Source organism: Manis javanica, chromosome 1 (assembly GCF_040802235.1).
Source record: "Manis javanica isolate MJ-LG chromosome 1, MJ_LKY, whole genome shotgun sequence".
In the NCBI taxonomy this organism is placed as follows: Eukaryota; Metazoa; Chordata; class Mammalia; order Pholidota; family Manidae; genus Manis; species Manis javanica.
In genome coordinates, this window is record NC_133156.1 from 119,892,182 (window position 1) to 119,911,329 (window position 19,148).

The 19,148-nt window shown below is 41.5% G+C and overlaps 1 protein-coding gene across 12 annotated transcripts in view; it reads left to right on the plus strand.

Moving 5' to 3' along the window:
* FYB1 (FYN binding protein 1) overlaps positions 1-19,148 on the plus strand; it is a 148,226-nt gene that overhangs the window by 102,916 nt on the left and 26,162 nt on the right. For all 12 annotated transcript variants that reach the window (XM_037002535.2, XM_037002508.2, XM_037002522.2 and 9 more), the window contains 4 exons: positions 14,215-14,261; positions 16,120-16,139; positions 16,572-16,606; positions 17,561-17,681. In XM_037002535.2, the coding sequence (XP_036858430.2) occupies positions 14,215-14,261; positions 16,120-16,139; positions 16,572-16,606; positions 17,561-17,681 (223 nt within the window). The remainder of the gene's footprint in view (positions 1-14,214; positions 14,262-16,119; positions 16,140-16,571; positions 16,607-17,560; positions 17,682-19,148) is intronic.

The following is a 19,148-nucleotide window of genomic DNA, read 5'->3' on the forward strand; positions in this document are numbered from 1 at the left end:
TTATTATGTGACCTTATTCCAGCTACTGGCTCCAGTCAGGCTTCTGGATCCCATTTAATTCTAGTGAGAAATTTTAATAAATAACTTGAGCATGAATTCCTCAAAATTTATAAGACGTGAAAACTAGTAATTTCTGATTGAAGAAATCATGGGGAGGAGTGTTCGGCACTACTGTATTCCTGCTCTTTTGGGAGTTTCCAATACCACCAATATATGTGATGATTCACTAAAAAGACTCACTGGATTCAACATAGAGGAATACTCCTGGCTAAGGTTTATTGCAGTAACTCTCTCCTTCTAAGCCTGGAAGAGGACTTCCTTCCTGTAGATATGAAAATGCAGTACATGTATATTGTTGCTTCCCAGGGAAGCCTATTAAAGACAAGTTTTTCTTATGAGCTGGTCACATAAGTACCTTCTACCTAGCAACTACCAAAATACCAGGCTTCCAGAAGAAACACAGGTATTCACCATAAGTCACGTTGTATATACAGTCTAGACACAGCAAGACACTCTTATCAATTAGTCAACCTTTCATATCAGTGTAGGGAATTTTTTAGAACCTAAGTTTTCATATATAAAAGCCAATGGCCAATCTTGGTAGCAGATTCTTCTAAAATTCCCATCTTCAAACCCACTGTATTAACTCTTTTCTGCAAACCTTCTCCCTAAAATCCATTATGACAATGTGGGGAATAAAAAGTTGTAGAAGGAAGAAAGAATTTCAAAAAGAGTTCTATAGCCTGGTCTACTATTTCATAAGGATGCTGGTCAATTTCCCAGCTTTTCAGGGAATTCTTGCAAAGTTGAAAAGGGACTGCTAGGCTCAAATTCTTATTTGTTATACTGTTTTCAGCAGAAGTTAGCAAAATCCACTAAATTGTATCTACTTACATTCCCATTTCCCTCTTATGAAGGATGCCTACTTAGCAAGTCTGATTCATCTATAAGTTATCAACTCCATAAAATGAACACTCTTAGAAGAAAAATGAAGAGAAACAAGAATCTTAGATGTTAAAATACCTGGATAGACTATAATTGGAGTATCTGAAAGCTAATTGTCAGCTGAGAGAATAGAGGGAATGAAAGCTAAGGGACATCTATAATTTCTTTGCAAAAGCAAAAATCTAGTGTATATTGAAAAACCTTCAGGCTGCCATCAGAAGGCTCAAGTAAATTCCAAAGTGAAGAAATAATCTGGGTTAGAAACTTTCCCCCAAGTAAGGGAAGCCCAATAAAACACAAAGAAGAAATGGAAGAAAAGTAGGTCTTGATATTCAGGCTCAAATATGTGAGGTGGAAATGTAGGGGATGATCTTTCAGTAAAATGTGAGGTGCGGTAGTTTCTGTGCTTTTCCTCATGCCACCCTTTGAAACACACACGGGTGGTTCCCAGGTGCTCCCTCTGCCAGCCCACTAATGGGCTTTCCTATCTAATCAAAGGTCACTCTCACATCAAGATCTGATTTTTTACATTCACTCAAGAATTATTTTTGAGCCATCACTTTGTACCTTTATAGTAGGAGTTCAGGGAATATCAGTGAACAAAATTAAGATCTCTGCCCACATCAAACAGGGAGCAAGAGACCACAGGAATAAAAATAATAAACAAGTAAAGGATAGAGTATGTTAGGAAATATCTAGTGTTATGAAAGAAAATAGAGCTGAGTTAGGTTGTGTAGTGTGAGGGGAGGTTTGGGGTCAGTGTATTCAACTTTAAATAGAGATGAGGGCAGCTCCCTTTACAGGAACTTCTACTTGAGCGAAGACTCAAGGAAGTGAGGGGAGTTAGGCACACAGTATCTGGAGGAAGACTGTTCCAGGCAGAGAGAACAGACAGAACAAAGGTCTAGAATGTTCAAGGACTAGAAGTAGGAGGTAATTGGGACTGTGAGTGAGCAAGGGAAGGTGTCACGGTACAAAACTCAGCCCTTGTAGGGTCTGGGGAAGGGAGGGATGGTTGAGAGTGTGGCTCTTCTAAGTGAAATGGGAACCACTGAAAGAGCTTGAGCAGGCAGTGGTGTCTTCTGACTTCTGTTTTATAAAGATTACCATAACAGCTGTCTGAAAAGGGACAGTCAGCAAGTGTCGAAGCAGGGAAACCAGCAAGGCAGATATTGCAGAAATGCAGGCAAGATGTAGAGGTGGCTCTAACCAGGATGGTAACAGTGAATGTGGGGAGAGGTGCTTAGCTTCTGGATATATTTTCAAGGTTTAGACAACTGTTTGGATTGGGAAAGGAAAGGAAAAAGAGGATAGCTCCAAGGGTTTTGGTCTGAGCAACTGTAAGGATGATGTAGCCATTAACTGAAAGAGAGGCTGAAGGTGAGCCAGTTTGAAGTGGGGAAGATGAGGAGGGCAAGGCTGTGTAGATCTAGGGGTGTCTCAGACATCTACGTGGAGATGTTGAGGTGGTTGTGGGTATAAGGAGTGAAGAGTTTAGGAGAGAGTTCTGGTTTAAAAATATACATCTGAGAGTCATAGGCATATTTACATTCCATGCGTAGAGTCATGAGACAATTAAGATCACCAAGGCAGTGAGCACATGAGAGATGAGAAGAACCAAGCCCTGGAGCACTCCAGCTCTACTAGGTCTGGGAGAAGAAAAATCATCAAAGGAGAATAAAAAACAACAGCCAATAATGTAGGAAACACCAAGAGTGTGGTGTCCTGGAAGCCAAGTAAGATAGTGTTCTCAAGGAGAAGGCAGTGATCAACTGTGGCAGATGCCGCTGAAAAGCCACATGAGTGCAGAATGTGGATGTCAGTGGGGGTGAAATTCTCAGGATGGTGGGGATACGGGCCTGACTGAAATTTAAAAGAGTATGAAAGGAGGGAATTGAAAAGAGCCATGAGAAACAGCTCTTTAATAGAGAAAAGGGAAGCAAAGAAATGAAGCAGCAACTGTTGGGGAAAATGGAATTGAGATTTGCTGTTCTTTTTAAGATAGAATAAATAACAATATGTGTGTATGCCAGTGGGGACAAAAAAACAGTAAAGAGGGGAAATGGTAATAGTGGGGAGAGGGGAGAACCAGGGACTAGAGCAACTGGGAACTAGTGTTCAGGTGAGGAACTGGCTTCCTGGGAGAATAAATGACTGACAGGTTTGCCATCTCCCTAGGGCTAGAATCTGTCTTGCTTGATTGGAACAAAGAAAGAATTTTGGCAGTAGAGTGGCCTTTATCTCCTGCCTACTTCCCAGAAGTCATTTGTCATCAAGTCATTCAGGCCAGGATGCTTTAAGAATGTAAAAGATTAGAGGCAGATGAGAATTCAAAATAACATGTTTAAAAATAAAATAGTTGAGGCCAGTTATTTTGTACTTTAAATTGTATTGTTTCCCCACCTAGTGGTGAGAAATCAGCGAGTTACATTTTCTGCTGTTTTACTTAGACATCTGAAGAGGAACTGAAAGGGGTCAAAGGAGCTTGTTTATCACTGTTGTGTTCAAAACAATAGCTTTAGTGTAACATATTTCTTGGTATCATTTTTTAAAAAAATAATTATAATTTTAACAGTATAATTCTTCATTTGAAAGCAGAACCAACATTTGAATGTTTTGGTATGCAAAACAAATTACGTGGTTATTAATAGTAATGAGACAGGAAAAGTGAAATAATAAGAAATAAAAAATAATAGGAAGTGACTAACATTAGAAAAGGCAAGGTTAAACAGAACAGTTCTCACCCTGAGGTCATTCATAGCCAGTATAAAATTTTGGGGGCAGGCAGGGGGGGGGGCTCTAAAATTAGAGGAAAAGTAAGAATTTACGATTATAACTTTTTATTAATTGAAAGTGGTTAAAATTTTCCAGAATCTGAAACTTGCCATATCAGTATGCACTACCAGAAAGTCTCACCTAACTCCTTTTTGGAAAGTATTAGCTTAAACAAACTATAGTTTTGTAATTCCTCATGCCTTAAACATAGGGAAACACGTTCCAGAGGAAAGTTCACAGAATTTCCTTCTCAGTAAGGGCAGGTACAGAACAAAATTTTGTGTGACACTTAGATTTCTCCTTCTTCTTCCAAAAAAACAAAACGGCAATTAAAAAGCTAAAGTCATTAATAGCAAATAAGATATAAAGATAAAGGTCAACAGCTTTCCATCTTTAGAAGTCAGGAAAAAGAGCTCTAAGAGCTTTCTAAAAATGACATAGTGTTAAATGAGCTTTACTTTTCCTATTTATTTCTGTATGCCACCGCATGAAAATAAAGAGCTATGGTGAAAGGTCTTCTTGAATGCACATATTATTGTAACAACTGATAAGCTTCCTTTTCTTCTCCTTCACCCTCTCCCTCTGCTGAGTTTCTGACTGGGGTTGTGACTAGTTTCGTTGTTTGTCTCTTTATCTCTCTGTGGAGATTCTCTTAATGCCTGGAGCTCTTTTTTGTTTTGAGCAACCGGGGAGAGTTTGATCTGGGTTTATTCATGACATTCATTTATTTCTCTTCCTCTGCCTTTCCCCTTTTATTCTTCACTAGCATTCCCAATCTTATCACTTTTTCATATTTACTGAATATTTTAATGTTTTATATATGTGGTGAATTCAGACCTATATAAAATAAACTAAGAGTTATGTGCTATTACTTTGGGTCCATGACTAGATATGTGCATGCAAACACTAGTAATAAACGGTTTGCATAAACATGCAGGCACATATATATGAATGTGCTTGGCAGATACCTTGCACTTTGCAAATACTTGTTATTTATCCAAGTGTTTAGGGAAGTAAACTACAAGTCCGGTATTCTTTTTTACTTAACATTCTTTTTCAAAAATGATAAACAATTCACTTTAGTAATGAAAGTTAATTTTGTTTCTTAGAGTTAATGGAACATCATTAATTTATCAAAACTAATCAAAGCCTTATACAAAACAGGAATTATTCTAATAGCTTCCAGAATATGACAGCCATAATAATAAGTTAACAAACAAAGTGACAATCTCTTTCCTCAAGGGGCTTATAGTCTTATGGTAGGCAATTATTTGATAATTGTAGTAATACAGAATAATCACTTTAATGGAGCAAAGTATGACATACAGAAGCAGCAACTGAGTGGGCTTATGGGAGCTGGGGATAACTACACAGAGGAGGGAGTATTGAAGTAGAGGCTTAAAGATTAAGGGCCACAAGGAGGGCATAGTGATAAGGAAGATTATTCCAGAGAAGGAAAACAGAGTGGTCCAAGCATGGAAGAACAAGAAACCACAGAGTTTCAGAAAATGAGTGAGTTCCACATTAATATGTGAAAAAAAGACGGTGTAAGAGGAAATATGAAAAATAAAACTGTAAAAGAACAAGGCTGATCATAAGAAACCTGTATGTCATGAAAAGGCTATAGATTTTATTTCATGGTATATCAGTATATTTTGATGCCTAAGGTATTCACATTATGTGCTTTTAATTACTATCCAATTCATTAAAGTTAATAATAGAAAGGCCTAATTCAAGTACTTAAATTCACATAATATAACTTGTTATCCCTTTATACATCTAGTGATTTTTATTTAAATAAAAACATTTTCAGTGGGATCTGAAGGGTCCCCACCAGTAAGATGGCAAACTTCCGGCTTCTTTTCGGGGTCCTCAGTTCCCGCCGGCACCACCTGAAGCCCAATCACCTCTCACCCCCCTCCCAATCCCAGCACCTAGCCAACAGCCACCAGCCCCGTAGAAGTGACACCTCAATCAATTCATGCCCCTTCCTATATAACCCAGCACCTTTCCCTAATAAAGCGGAACTCTCCGGTGAATTGCTGCTATGTGTCGCTCCTTTCCTTTCATTGGTGCCGAAACCCGGGAGACGGGACACCCCAACTGGGCCCCGTCTTCCCCCCGACACCAGCAGCAGCTTGCCCTCGTCCTCTTTTTCCGGCGCTGGCTCATCACACTCACCACTCCTCTCTGGCCTTTAGGTAAGTTTTCCCCCCGGAGTGGGCCACTCTTCTCCGAGCTATTGCAGTGCCATTGACCGTGATCGTCCGGCAAGGCCCTGACGCTCGGGGATGAGGAGGGAACGCTCCCCGCCTCAGGCCTTCACGGCTGCGGCAGACCCTCAGGCCCCTCCTCCAACAGCCATAAATCCCCGCCTCAGGCCTTCACGGCTGCGGCCGACTCTCAGGCATCCCCTCCTCCAACAGCCATAAACGAGGTGACTCCTTTGTGGATGAGAACGCTTCCTTTTCCCCCCCTCCTCCTTCTGCTCCGTCCACCGAAAACGCCTAGTGCTAGGTACCTCGTGACTCCGGCACTCTGCCTTCTTAGGGAAGTCTGGGTGACAACCCACACTTCCTAAGAAATTCCGACTCGTGTACGAGTTTCCGCAGACCACCAAGGATCATCGGGGATGCCCTTTGTCTCCTTGTGGTCTGCTTCCAGTCCGAGGATCTCCGTTCGTCTTCCCCTGTTTGTCTCCTTCTCTGTCCTTTAGCCATGGGAGCCTCCTCATCCCTCCCTGAAGGTTCACCACTTGAATGCCTGCTTAAGCATCTGGCTACCCTCTCCCTGACGCCTGATATAAAACCAAAACTTCTCCGTAAATACTGCTCCCAAGATTGGCCGACATACCCCCTAGACAATAACAACCAATGGCCCGCAGGGGGAACTCTTGATCCTAACATCACTCGCGATCTTTTTAACTACTGTCAGCGCCTGAAAAAATGGAAGGAGATTCCCTATATCGAAGCTTTCTGCCTCTTCCTCCCCCAGCCCCCTCCCAAGTTCTCCTAGCCTGCAAGCCGCCGCCCCCGCGGAAGCCTCCCGTTCACTCCCTTCCCCTTCTTCTCCTACAACAGCCCTTCTCCCTTCCTCCCCCACCATCTCCTCCCCCATCTCACCTCCTCCGCCTTCATCCCCCGCAGATTAATCCTGAGCCTTTCAGCCCCCCCTTTAACTAGGTCCCAAGGGCCTCCCCTGCAGATTAAGCCTGAGCCTTTCAGCCCCCCCTTTAACTAGGTCCCAAGGGCCTCCTCCATCTTTGCCCTCATCACCTGTTTCTCCCCTGTTAGGGACCGCCTTTGTCTTCTCACATGTTTGTAGAGAGAATGGGAAAGCACCTCCCCCCATGTCTGAACGCAGCATGGGAAAGCACAAGCTAGAGAACAACCGGTGCAGTCCTTAGAAGTTATCTGTCCACAAAAACATATCTTGCCAAGACTCCTCACTCTGAAAATAGTGAGACCTTAAAGATGTGTAGAAACACCGCCCCTGCTTCTAGCTATGCCCTTCCCCCACTTGCCGATGTGGCAGGAATAGAAAACAACACATTCCATAAGCAATTAAGTAAAGCCCTGCTGTAGCTCAATTAGTAGAGCATGGGACTCTTAACCTCAGAGTCATGAGATCAAGCCCAACTAAAGCAGCAGAGGCAAGCAGCTGGGCTGCTAGCTGGTGACACGTGGGTCCGATTCTATCTTTCTTTATTTTCTTTGCCCCCCCTTCTGCACTTCAGGACCTGCTCGACTAGGCATGGCTAGACCACGTCACTCCCCCACAGACTGAGCCAGAACCCTTCAGTCCCCCTCAGACTCGGTCCCGAGGGCCTCCCAAAATTATCGCGCCCCTCTGGGAAGTAGCAAGATCCGAAGGCATCGTGCGCGTTCACGTCCCTTTCTCCTTAGGAGATTTAGCCCAACTAGAGAAACACCTAAGTTCCTTTTCCACTGATCCCACGACATACATCAGGGAGTTTCAATGGACCCTCCAGTCTTACAGCCTCACACATCATGAGATTTTCATGCTCCTGGCCAATACTCTCCTCCCTGAAGAGTGTAGACAAGTTTGGGACTTCGCCCAAACGCACGCTACCGAAACCCACAAGACTGACCCCACCTATCCCCCTGGCCCCACTGCTGTCCCTGAACAAGACCCACACTGAGATTATAACACCGCCATGAGTCTCTGCTCTCAAAATATTTTTGCCTCCTGCTTAATAGCAGGTCTGAAAAAGGCAGCTTGTAAAGCAGTCAATTTTCAAAAGCTCCAAGACATAATTCAAAAGAGAGATGAAACCCCCTCCGAGTTCTTAGACAGACTCACTCAAACCCTATTACAGTATACCAGCCTAGACCCAGAAACACCTAAAGGAAGACATGTCCTTATGACATACTTCCTAGCTCAAAGCTACCCCGACATTAAAGCTAAACTCAAAAAGTTAGAACAGGGCCCCGTTACCCCACAGACTGAGATCCTAACAGTAGCCTTTAAAGTCTTTCATAACTGGAAGGAGAAAGAACGCGGTAAACAAAAGGCTGATCAGGCCAATTTCCAGATGTTGGCCCAGCTGATAAAACCACAACCTGGGCGCCCCTCTACAGACAAGCCCCCCCAAGGAGCTTGTTTCAAGTGCGGAAAAGAGGGACATTGGTCAAGGGCATGCCCCTCCCCCAGATCTCCTACCACCCCATGCCCCAGATGCCACAAAAAAGGCCACTGGGGGTCTGATTGCCCAACTACCCGAAGGGGAGGCTGGACGAACAACCCCCATCCTAAGCCCGCCGTAGTGGGGCTGGCAGAAGAAGATTGACAGAGCCCGGGGGCTTCTCGCCCGACCATTTCCATCACCAAACAGGAGCCCAGGGTTACTTTAACAGTAGACGGTCGCCCCATCTCCTTCCTCCTAGATACAGGAGCCACCTTCTCAGTCTTGCGAGAATACCGGGGCCCTACCATGCCAGCCATTACTCCTATAGTCGGGGTAGGAGGTAAACAGATTTTCCCATTAAACCCCCCCCTTTTATGCACAATCCAAGACAATCCCATACCTTTCTCCCACTCCTTCCTAGTTATGCCCCAGTGTCCCATCCCTTTACTAGGACAAGACATCCTTTCCCTCCTCCACGTTTCCATAACTATATCCACTCCCACAGCCCCCAGTACTCCCTTTCTGATGGCCCTCATAGCCGATGACCCCCTCTACCCAATGAAAGCTCCGGTTCCGCCCTCATACACCCTGTAAATCCCAAAGTTTGGGACATTACAAGCCCCTCCGTGGCCCTATGTCCCCCTGCCTCTATCAAATTACGTGACCCCTCTCAGTATATCTGTCAGGCCCAAAACCCCCTAACCACTTCAGCCCTCATAAGCCTCCAACCCATCATTCAAGATCTCTTAAACAAAAATTACCTCAGACCCACTCACTCCCCATTTAATACCCCCATATTAGCTGTTAAAACCAACGGATCTTTCCGCCTTGTCCAAGACCTTCACCTCATCAACATGGCCGTTGTCCCTATCCATCCCTTAGTTCCAAATCCATACAGCCTTTTATCACAGATCCCTGCCTCAGCATCCCACTTCTCAGTCCTAGATCTCAAAGACCCATTTTTCTATCCCTCTAGACCCCTGCTCCCATGATTTTTTCATCTTCACCTGGACAGACCCATACACAAGACATTCTAAACAACTCACTTGGACAGTTTTGCCACAAAGCTTCCGAGATAGTCCCCATATTTTTAGACAGGTCCTAGCTCAGGACCTCAAACAGTTTCATCATGATCACTCCAAGTCCACCTTATAATACATAGACAATCTTCTACTCTGCAGTCTCTCGTGGGAACAGTCTCAACTTGACACTGCCTCCCTACTTAACCTTCTAGCTTCCAGAAGTTTCCGAGTATCCCCCGTCAAAGCTCAAATCTCTTCCCCTTCTGTAACTTACCTCAGATTCCTTCTGTCTCAACAAAGAAAGTCCATTACCTTAGACAGAAAACAGCTCCTCTCTGACCTGCCCATTCCCAAAACCAAGACAGAAATCCTTTCCTTTCTAAGCCTACCTAGATATTTTAGACCGTAAATCCCTAACTTCTCCCTGCTCCCTGTTGGCAAGACCCCTATACGACCTCAGCAAGAGCCCCCCTAAAAAACCATTATCTTCCTCACCCCGACACTCCTTCATTAAGCTCCATCAAGCCCTTGTAGAAGCCCCAGCTCTCCATCTTCCTGATTTGTCGAAGCCCTTCTCATTATACATTCATGAGAGGTCCAGTCAAGCTCTAAGAGTCCTAAGCCAATATTATGGCCCATCCTTTGCCCCAGTAGCTTATCTCTCCAAGCAATTAGACCCCACAGTTCGGGGATGGGCCCCCTGCCTACGAGCATTAGCCGCTAGACAGCTCTTGCAGAAAGAAGCTCATAAACTGACATTCAGGGCGCCCCTTCCCATTCTGTCCCCACATCACCTAAAAGATCTCTTAACCTACAAAAGTTTACAGACTCTCCCTCCCTCCAGACTCCTCACCTTACTGTCCTCTTTCCTCCAAAATCCGATTCACCCCCTTTTCCATCCATACCCGAATCATGACTTTTTCCTCCTTTACTGCTCTCTTGCTCTTTTCCTCATTCTTATTGTCTTCCCCGCCACCCCAGCCTCCTTTGTATGGCGATTCAAAGTCAGAGAGACTTACACACAGCATCAAACAAAAGTTACTGCCCTCATTGCCACACCAGACTGCCCTCTGATAAGCTGCTCTGAGCCTTTATACCTCCACTTTCCTCCCTCCACCGAAGTGTTCACTAGCAGCTACCCTTGTTCTCCCTACCTCTGCTTCCTCTATGACCAAAAACAAGCCTATTGCAGGAGATAGCCAGACACCTACAGGAGATGTCCCTACTGGTCTTGTGCCATTCACTACATGGGTAACTTCCAGTACCCACAGTATTACTCCTCCAACAGTTTCATGAAATATCCCAACGGCTCATTCTCCTTATCAATCCCAGATCCCTGGGACTCTTGATGAGCTGCCAGAGTCACAGCCTCAGTTTACTATGGGGGGGAGTCCTCGACCCCCCACGGTACTCTTCATATCTCTCGAAAGTATGTTCCCTCTCATTCCCAGATCACTCAAGTTGCATCAGATAGCAGACATTCTGAAAAAGTCATTAGCCAAACTCTTGACGGTGCCTCTTCATCTTCTTATCCCCACCCCTCTTCCCATTTCTCCTACTCTTCATTACAGCTCATTCAAGACACCACCATCTTTCTCAACCACACCCTTAACACAGCCAATTGTTTCTTGTGCACATCACTACAGCGCCCACTGCTGGCCGCTGTGCCCCTCAATATTTCCAACTACTTCCATGCAGAAGGACAACCCCTCTGCCCCCTGGCAGACATACCCCTATGAGAACCAGAATACGCAGATAATCTCACCATCCACCACTGTGCAAGCCCAACTCCACCCCCCTCCAGCGCACTTCACTGCCTCTCTATCTACACCCCTCTTTTAGTGTAATGGCAGTCTTTTCAACTCAGTGCCTCTCAACTCCGATACACCCTGCATTCTCGTCACCCTAATCCCACAGTTTACACTTTACAGCATGGCAGAATTTCTTGAGCTCCAACCTCCCTTGCCCTCGCGCACAAAAAGAGCTGCTTTCCTTCCCGTCATGGTCAGTAGCTCTTTGATCACCTCAGCCATTGGGGCAGGGTTTTCGGGAGAAGCCTTGGGTCACTCTCTATGGGCAGTTAGAGATCTCTAAGCCAAACTTGAGGGAGCCCTGACATCCACTGCCAATTCCCTATCCTCTCTCCAAAGACAGGTCACTTCGCTAGCTAAAGTCACCCTTCAAAACCGGCGGGCCCTAGATCTGCTTACAGCCGAGAAGGGCGGCACCTGCGTCTTCCTCTGAGAAGAGTGCTGCTATTCCGGCATTGTAGAAACTAACATTACCAAACTCACCGACCTTGCCTCCAGCCTCCACTCTGCTTCCAATTCCAACCCATTCTCTTCAATACTAACAAACCCCCTCCTCACCTGGCTCTGGCCCATTGCAGGCCCCATAATAATCATTCTTCTCGCCTGTCTCTTCTTACCCTGTATAATAAAGTTCATCAAATGCCAAGTCGGAAAAATCTCTAATCAAGCTTTCAACCAGCTTTTACTCAGGAACTACCAGCTTCTGGCCACAGAAGATCCCTCACCCTCAGGTGACCTCCTCACCACACGCTGAGATGGACCCCTCTCTCCACTGGAAACTGTTCCTGGAAACAATGGCCGCAGACGCCTGGCTCCTGACACCCATATCCTCTTGGCACCATTGGAATCAACAGGTCCTCAACCTATGGTTACAGGGAACCTTCATTGATTTCCAAACCTGAAGAAGTCCGCATCTACTCATCCTTACTGCGGGGAGTCCTATCAACCCTTTCCTCCCAATCCTCAAGCCCTCACTCCCTTCTCCGCCCCTGTTCAGCAGGAAGCAGCCAGAGAGAAAGCAACGTCCACAAACCCATAGAGGAGAAAGGGGGGAATGAAGGGTCCCCTCCAGTAAGATGGCAAACTTCCGGCTTCTCTTCGGGGTCCTCAGTTCCCGCCGGCGCCACCTGAAGCCCAATCACCTCTCACCCCCCTCCCAATCCCAGCACCTAGCCAACAGCCACCAGCCCCGTAGAAGTGACACCTCAATCAATTCATGCCCCTTCCTATATAACCCAGCACCTTTCCCTAATAAAGCGGAACTCTCCGGTGAATTGCTGCTATGTGTCGCTCCTTTCCTTTCAGGATCTTTGATTAATGATGGGATAATTCAGACTAAATTCTTTCAGATCAAGTTTTTATAAATTTAGTTAATTAAACTCCATTACATTTTTACATTGCGTCTGTAAGTTTATATGTTGAATTTTATTTTTAAGCATTTCAAATACCCGACTGAACAAACTTAATAACTCCACTAGGCAAAACCCTCCCAATAACTTAAATGACTTGTAAAAACTACTAAAACATATTCAGTTCTCTTGAATATTCTGATTTCATTTGCAATCAGGATTTTTAAGAAGCATAATAATTTTGAAAAATTTCAAGCATAAGAAAGGCAGGGAGAATATATAATGAATGCCCATGTCCCCTTCACCAACTTCAACAGTTACAAACTCATTACCAATCTCATTTCATTTATACCCCATTCATTTCCCTCTGTTCTCACATTACTTTGAAAGTAATACTAAATATCATATTACTTAATCCATGAATATTTCAGTAGTTATGCCTAACAAATATTTTTATTAATACAAAATATCAAGTCCATGTTCAAATTTTCAAGTCTCTTAAATTGTATATGAGTGTGTGGGTTTTTTTTAAGTTTGTTTGCCTAAGAATCCAAACAAAGTCTAATGTCTTCATTGGCTTATACATTTGTAATTCTTTTTCAAGCTATAAGTTCACCCTCTATGGCTTTATTTTTTAAATTCCAAGTTTTTGTGGACACTGTAGTTGACACCAGTCTAGATTTTGTTGATTGCTTCTCTATAGTATAACCTATGTGTTCCTCTCTCTTCTGTATTTTGTGTAAACTAGTAGTTGGTAGGGAGAAAGTAATGATAGGTACAACTTTTCTTAAGAGAATTCACAATCCAAAACTGCTATTTTATCCATGAAATAAAAAAAGAGTATCATCTGATTATAAGGGAGAGGAGAGGACTAAGAGATTCCTACACACACATTCCCCACCTCCCAGGACTAAGAGATTTGAGGAAAATAGGGAAGGTTTTGAATAGCCATTGAGAAGGATGCTGCAACAGAGGGTTGACCAGAAAAAAAGTGTAATGAGATTATAGAATAGTGTTGAGAGTTGAATGCAGTTGAGATTGAATATCAATTATTTTTTATATTCAGAGTCACTAAAGTAGCAATTTTCTCCAGCTTTGCTATTCAACCTGAGAATAGAAATAGAAAATAAAGATTGCAACTAAATCACTAGGGATTTGCCAGGCCCAGATATTGACAACTATTAAGAGCAGTTGGAGTAAAACAACTTGGAATGAAGCACTTTGGAGTCCAAGCCACAAATGATGGAAGTAAAGCCAGGTAGAGAACATCTGGAGACGAAGAAGGGGTCAAGGATCAGAACTAATTCTCTTTGGTATCTAGATCCAATCCCTAGATCAATCAAATACCTTCAGAATCCCAGAACTGAACTATTGATACACTGCCATTTTAACAGAAAACTTACTACTGCCCTGAAGCAATGGATTAATTGTGCTCACTGTGAATGGGCGGTGCTGTGCTCGAGCCCCCCAGGTCTCCATCTTTCACAGTAGTAGCAGCATAAATACAAGACAAAACCTCTTCTAATGACTTCTGACACTTTGAATAAGAATACATATAAAAGAGAGAAAAAACTCAAAAATGATCCTTTTATTCTTTTTTTTTTCATTATAAGATGAGTAGCTACTTGTCCTATTTTTCACTTATTCTTGTTTTTTGTTTTCAGAAGCCCTGTAAATGAAGAAAATCAAGATGGTGTCATGCATGTTGATGGTAAGGGACAAAAAGATGTTTATGTGGTACTTCAGGCACATAAATCTTCATTAATCATTCTCAGAGAGTCATGAATGGGCTATTTATCATCACAGATCTATGTAAGACCACTCTCTTTTTTATACATTTGTCTATTTCTTTTTATCTTCATGATGCACTCCCTTTCCTCTTTTCCCCTTACCAGAGATACATACTCTAATGTATTTAAAGTGTATGTGTCTGTTTGTACATATTATTTGTGTACTGTTTGTATATGTATATGTATTTCAATATTCACACACAGTATCTTATAGCTCAGCTCAGTCTGGACTTTTTATTTTTACATTTGACTTAGTGCATTTTGGTGGGGGAGCCCTCCATGTTGCTATATGTATTTTAGTTTGTTACTATTAACTACTGTACAATATTCCATGGTATTTATCTTATGCAATCACATTTTACCTCTAACTCACTGACACCTACAAATAATAATTCAATGCACTTTCTTATGCATATCTTCCTTTGGACCTCTGAGACACTTTCTTTAAATATATATATATACATCAGTGGAATGGCTGTGAAGAAGTTATGGACTGTTCATTTTGACTGAGTAGGACTAGGGTGGTCTCCAGAAAAGCTGCATCTGTGTATAGTCCCATTAGCAGTGCATGAGGATACCAAGATGCATGGTATTATTCAACTTTCCAACTGTTTCCAGTCTTGTATGTATAAAGTGGTGTCTCATTTCATTGTCTTATCTCTGCTTCCTATTGAGTTTGAGTGTTTCTTTTGTATACTAGCCTTTAGGTTTCTGCTTCTGTAAGTTGTCTTTTCATATCCTTTGACCATTTTTTCTTGGGGTGTTATCCTTTTTTGGTTGACTTGCAAAATTCCTTTGTATTCCAGATATGAATCCCATGTCAGTTGTTTATTAACTTAGCCCATGGTGGTGTTCACTGAATATAAATAAATTTAGATATAATCAAATTCATTAATTTTCAACCTGCAATTTATGCCTTTTAAGTTTTATTTAAGAAGTCCTGTCCCTAAAGAATAAAAATATTATCTCCTATTTTAATCTATGAACTTTAACCCTTATGCTTAGGTCTGTGATCTTTTTGCAGTCCCTTTGGGGAGTTAGTAGAAATCCAGATTTGTTGCCTTGTATATGGAGCCAGTTTTCCTATTTCCATACTTTGGAAATCTACCTTTTTCTCACTTATTTATAATGTCACCCTTGTATACACCAGCTCTGTGAGTGTGTATGTATCTATACATATGTGTGTGTGCACTGCATGTGTGTATATGTAAATTTATGAATCTGTCTCCAGGCTCTCTGTTCTATTCCATCAGTCTATTTGTTTCTATACCAGCACCACACCTTTTTTAATATTATTGTTTAAGATTATATGTTTATATCTGGTAATTAGTTTATATTACTAAACACTTGAGCAGTGAAATATTGCTTCAAAACATCTAACTTGATTTGTTTGATACATAAAGCAAATGCTTGGAAACAAATAAGTCAAAGTATACAAACTAGTTGTCATTTTCTGCTAATACCTTTGTTCCACACAAAAGTCCAAAACCAAATATACATACATTTCATAAAGAGATCAAAGGATGTCTTTATTATTTTTTGGCTTCTACATTATTTAATGAAAGCCAATGAAATGATTTTATAATTAGATTACAAGTATCAAAAAGCATTAGTGAAGATCTAAAGCATGTATTCTATTTTGTACTTCTGTATCTTTGTAAACATAAGTTCTATTAGATTATGAACTGTTTTTACTATTGTATTACACCAAATAATCCTTTATTAAAGTGCTTCATAGTTATAGTATATTAAGTTTTATTCTCTTTTTAAACCCTTTAGGTACTGGAACTCCAGATGAGGTCAGTTTTTTTTTTCCTTCTCATATTATATTGCCGGAACTAGAATACTTAACAATCACTATGATTCATGTCCTACTGGTATAAACCAACAAATGAAAATTCTTGAGTAATGATTATATTTTTCCATTTATAACCTTATTTTATCTAAAATGCATGAAGCATTAAACACCCATCATTATGCTGACCCACAGTATTTTGTAGAGCTGAACATAAACTCTGCACATCTGAATTACACAGCGGGATATAAAATGAAATCTTCTTGTGCTTACTTTCCTACTCTATCTCTATAAAGGAAAAAAATAGTTTAAGCAAGCCAAATTTATGTACACTTAAAATTTATGCCTGTTTTACTAAGTATTTGATCGATGTGATACGTGTATGTTTCCTTTTTGAATAATTAGAAGTAATCATTGTTAATGTTTTTCTTGACAGGAGCAAGAGAGTGATGGAGAAACATATGAAGACATGTATGAATTACATTTTTTTCCATGATATTTTTCTTCTAAATAAGAGAAATATAATGACTTGTATGAGGGAGGATGGACTGATATGCAACACTAGAGGAGAAGCTTTATAGTTCAAATGGCTGGCATATAATAACCTTTATTTTCAGTACAAGGGACTAAAGATTCTTTACTTGCCTAAGGATTCACAGAGGACTCTGAAAATGCTGTTGTGTGAGAGGCCAGAGACCCACAGCCCACCAGACAGACCACAGCCAGGGAATCATGGAGCTGGGAATCTATTTCTTGCTCTCAGGGTGCCTTTGGACAAATGAATTCATTATATGTCACAACTTCTCACCTAGGCTTCACCTCACAAGGGTGTTATAAGAAATAATTTAGCACAGCACCAGATGCCTAAGTTTCAGCCTGCTAGAGCAGACAGATGTTAAAAATAGCTCCAAACCGGGTTTCTCAGTAGTCCAGGACTAAGAAATGATTTCGAAAGCAAGTGAAAATTGTGTGTATTTTATCTCCTGTTGATTCAAATGTCTCAATTTTCTCTCTCCAATTCTCATTCACCCAGTTCGGACTAAAGTGTCTGGACTAAGGTTTCCCTTTATGCACAGGTACGCACTCTTGTACCTGTGAGTCCATGCACATGAGACACGGAAAGTACAACTAACTGTACTCATGCTGACATGCAGCAAGAAGAGAGCCTTTACAAACAGTGCCTCCCACTTGCTGGCACAAGTTGTAAGGGGACATAGAGCCTTTGGAAGGGCTCCCCATTTGTATGTCTCCTACTGGTTTTAAGAACAATCTCACACACCCAGGAATTTTGATAACCCTTGGCTTTTTACCTTCCTCTGTACTTCAGACACCATCTTCTGTTGTGCAGAAACGTCCCTGGATGGGGCACCCTAACACATCAATGCCTGCAGATGCTGAAAACAACCTAACAATTTTTATTCACAGAGAAGCATCCAAAGAACGAGATAAAAAAAGGGAAAAGGAGGAAAAGAAGAGATTAGAGCTGGAGAAAAAGGAACAGAAAGAGAGAGAAAAGAAAGAACAAGAAATAAAGAAGAAATTTAAAGTAAGAGCTTGCTTGCGGATAGATGAAAAAGAGTCATTTCCTTTTTTAACTTTGACGTGAAAGGGACACCATTCTTGAATACTTACATGGCTGGAGAATTACTTAATCATTTTCTCAACTACCTTTATAACAGTACTTTTCTGGTCCATATGCTTCCTATTCCTGCACTAAAAATGTAATACAATAAAATCCAAATACAATATGGTGGCTTATAATTAGGGGGCATCCAGGACATTTTTTTGTCGATGGAGTGAATGAATACTTGGTTACTTACACCCATCTTGGCTCTCCCCATTCTCTATTTCATATTAGCCTGCTTATACTATGAGCTTAGGTCCACACACACAGATATCATAGTGGTTCAAGGGACATATGTGTCTCTAAATGAGCCAGATCTGTCTCAGAATAAAGTTTCTGTAAGCTATTCTGACTGTAAGTCTAGACCTGACTTATATTTTTACCTTTACTTTAAGCCTATGCACATGTTGACTTCTGGTACCTACTGTCTCTCATCTCTCTTCATCCACCTGGGTTTCTGACCTCTGTCCTCTGTCTCTGATTTCTAATGCCTGACTTCTACCATCAGCCCTGCACTTGCAGGCTATCCTCTCTTGGCTGCACTATCTCTGATGACATGGCCTGTTTGGTATGCGTCTGGTATGTCAGCTATATTTAGGGTGGTTATCTGAATTACAAAACTATTCTCCACTACAAAAAAGGATTCATATGAGGTTTCCTTTAAATATTTAATTCCTCTCAAGCATTTAATATACTGTTTGAATTATAAACATTTGACTTATATATAACTTCCCAGCATATTTATGGTATTAAAACGAAAGTTCAACAATATGGCAACAGTACAGCGGTAAAGCTTAGAGTCAGTTGGACAGATGTGGATTCAAATTCCAGTTGCACATGCAAGTTGTGTGATCTTGTGCAAGTCACTAAGAATTTCAGATTCTTGTTTTTAAAAGTGAGAACAAATGACACCTCTCCTAAAAGCTTATTGGAGAATTACATTAAATAACGCACATAAGGCACCATACTACATTAGGTTCTCATTACATTCTGAAAGGGCTTACTTCATATAAGTCAAATTAAGATTATAGTATGAATGTATGGCTACCAACATTTATTTTTTACCAGTGGAAAATATGAAAAATGAATTTCTTAAGTGAAGATCTTCAGGACATGTTTTATGACAATTATTTATAGTTTTGAAGGAATTACATGAAGTTATTCCTTGTGTTTCTGTTGGAGAAATCAATTTTGCATTGTTTCACTCGTTCATTCAAATAATACTTTTTTAGTAAGAAAACATTAGGATATGGAAATTAAACCACTAAATATGCAATCAAGTTTGTCAAAGCTAGGACTTCACAAGCTATATTCCTTCTGGAAAATATTAATAGGTGTCAAAATTAAATAAGCGAGAAAACTATTATGTAGCACCATATTTTATTAATT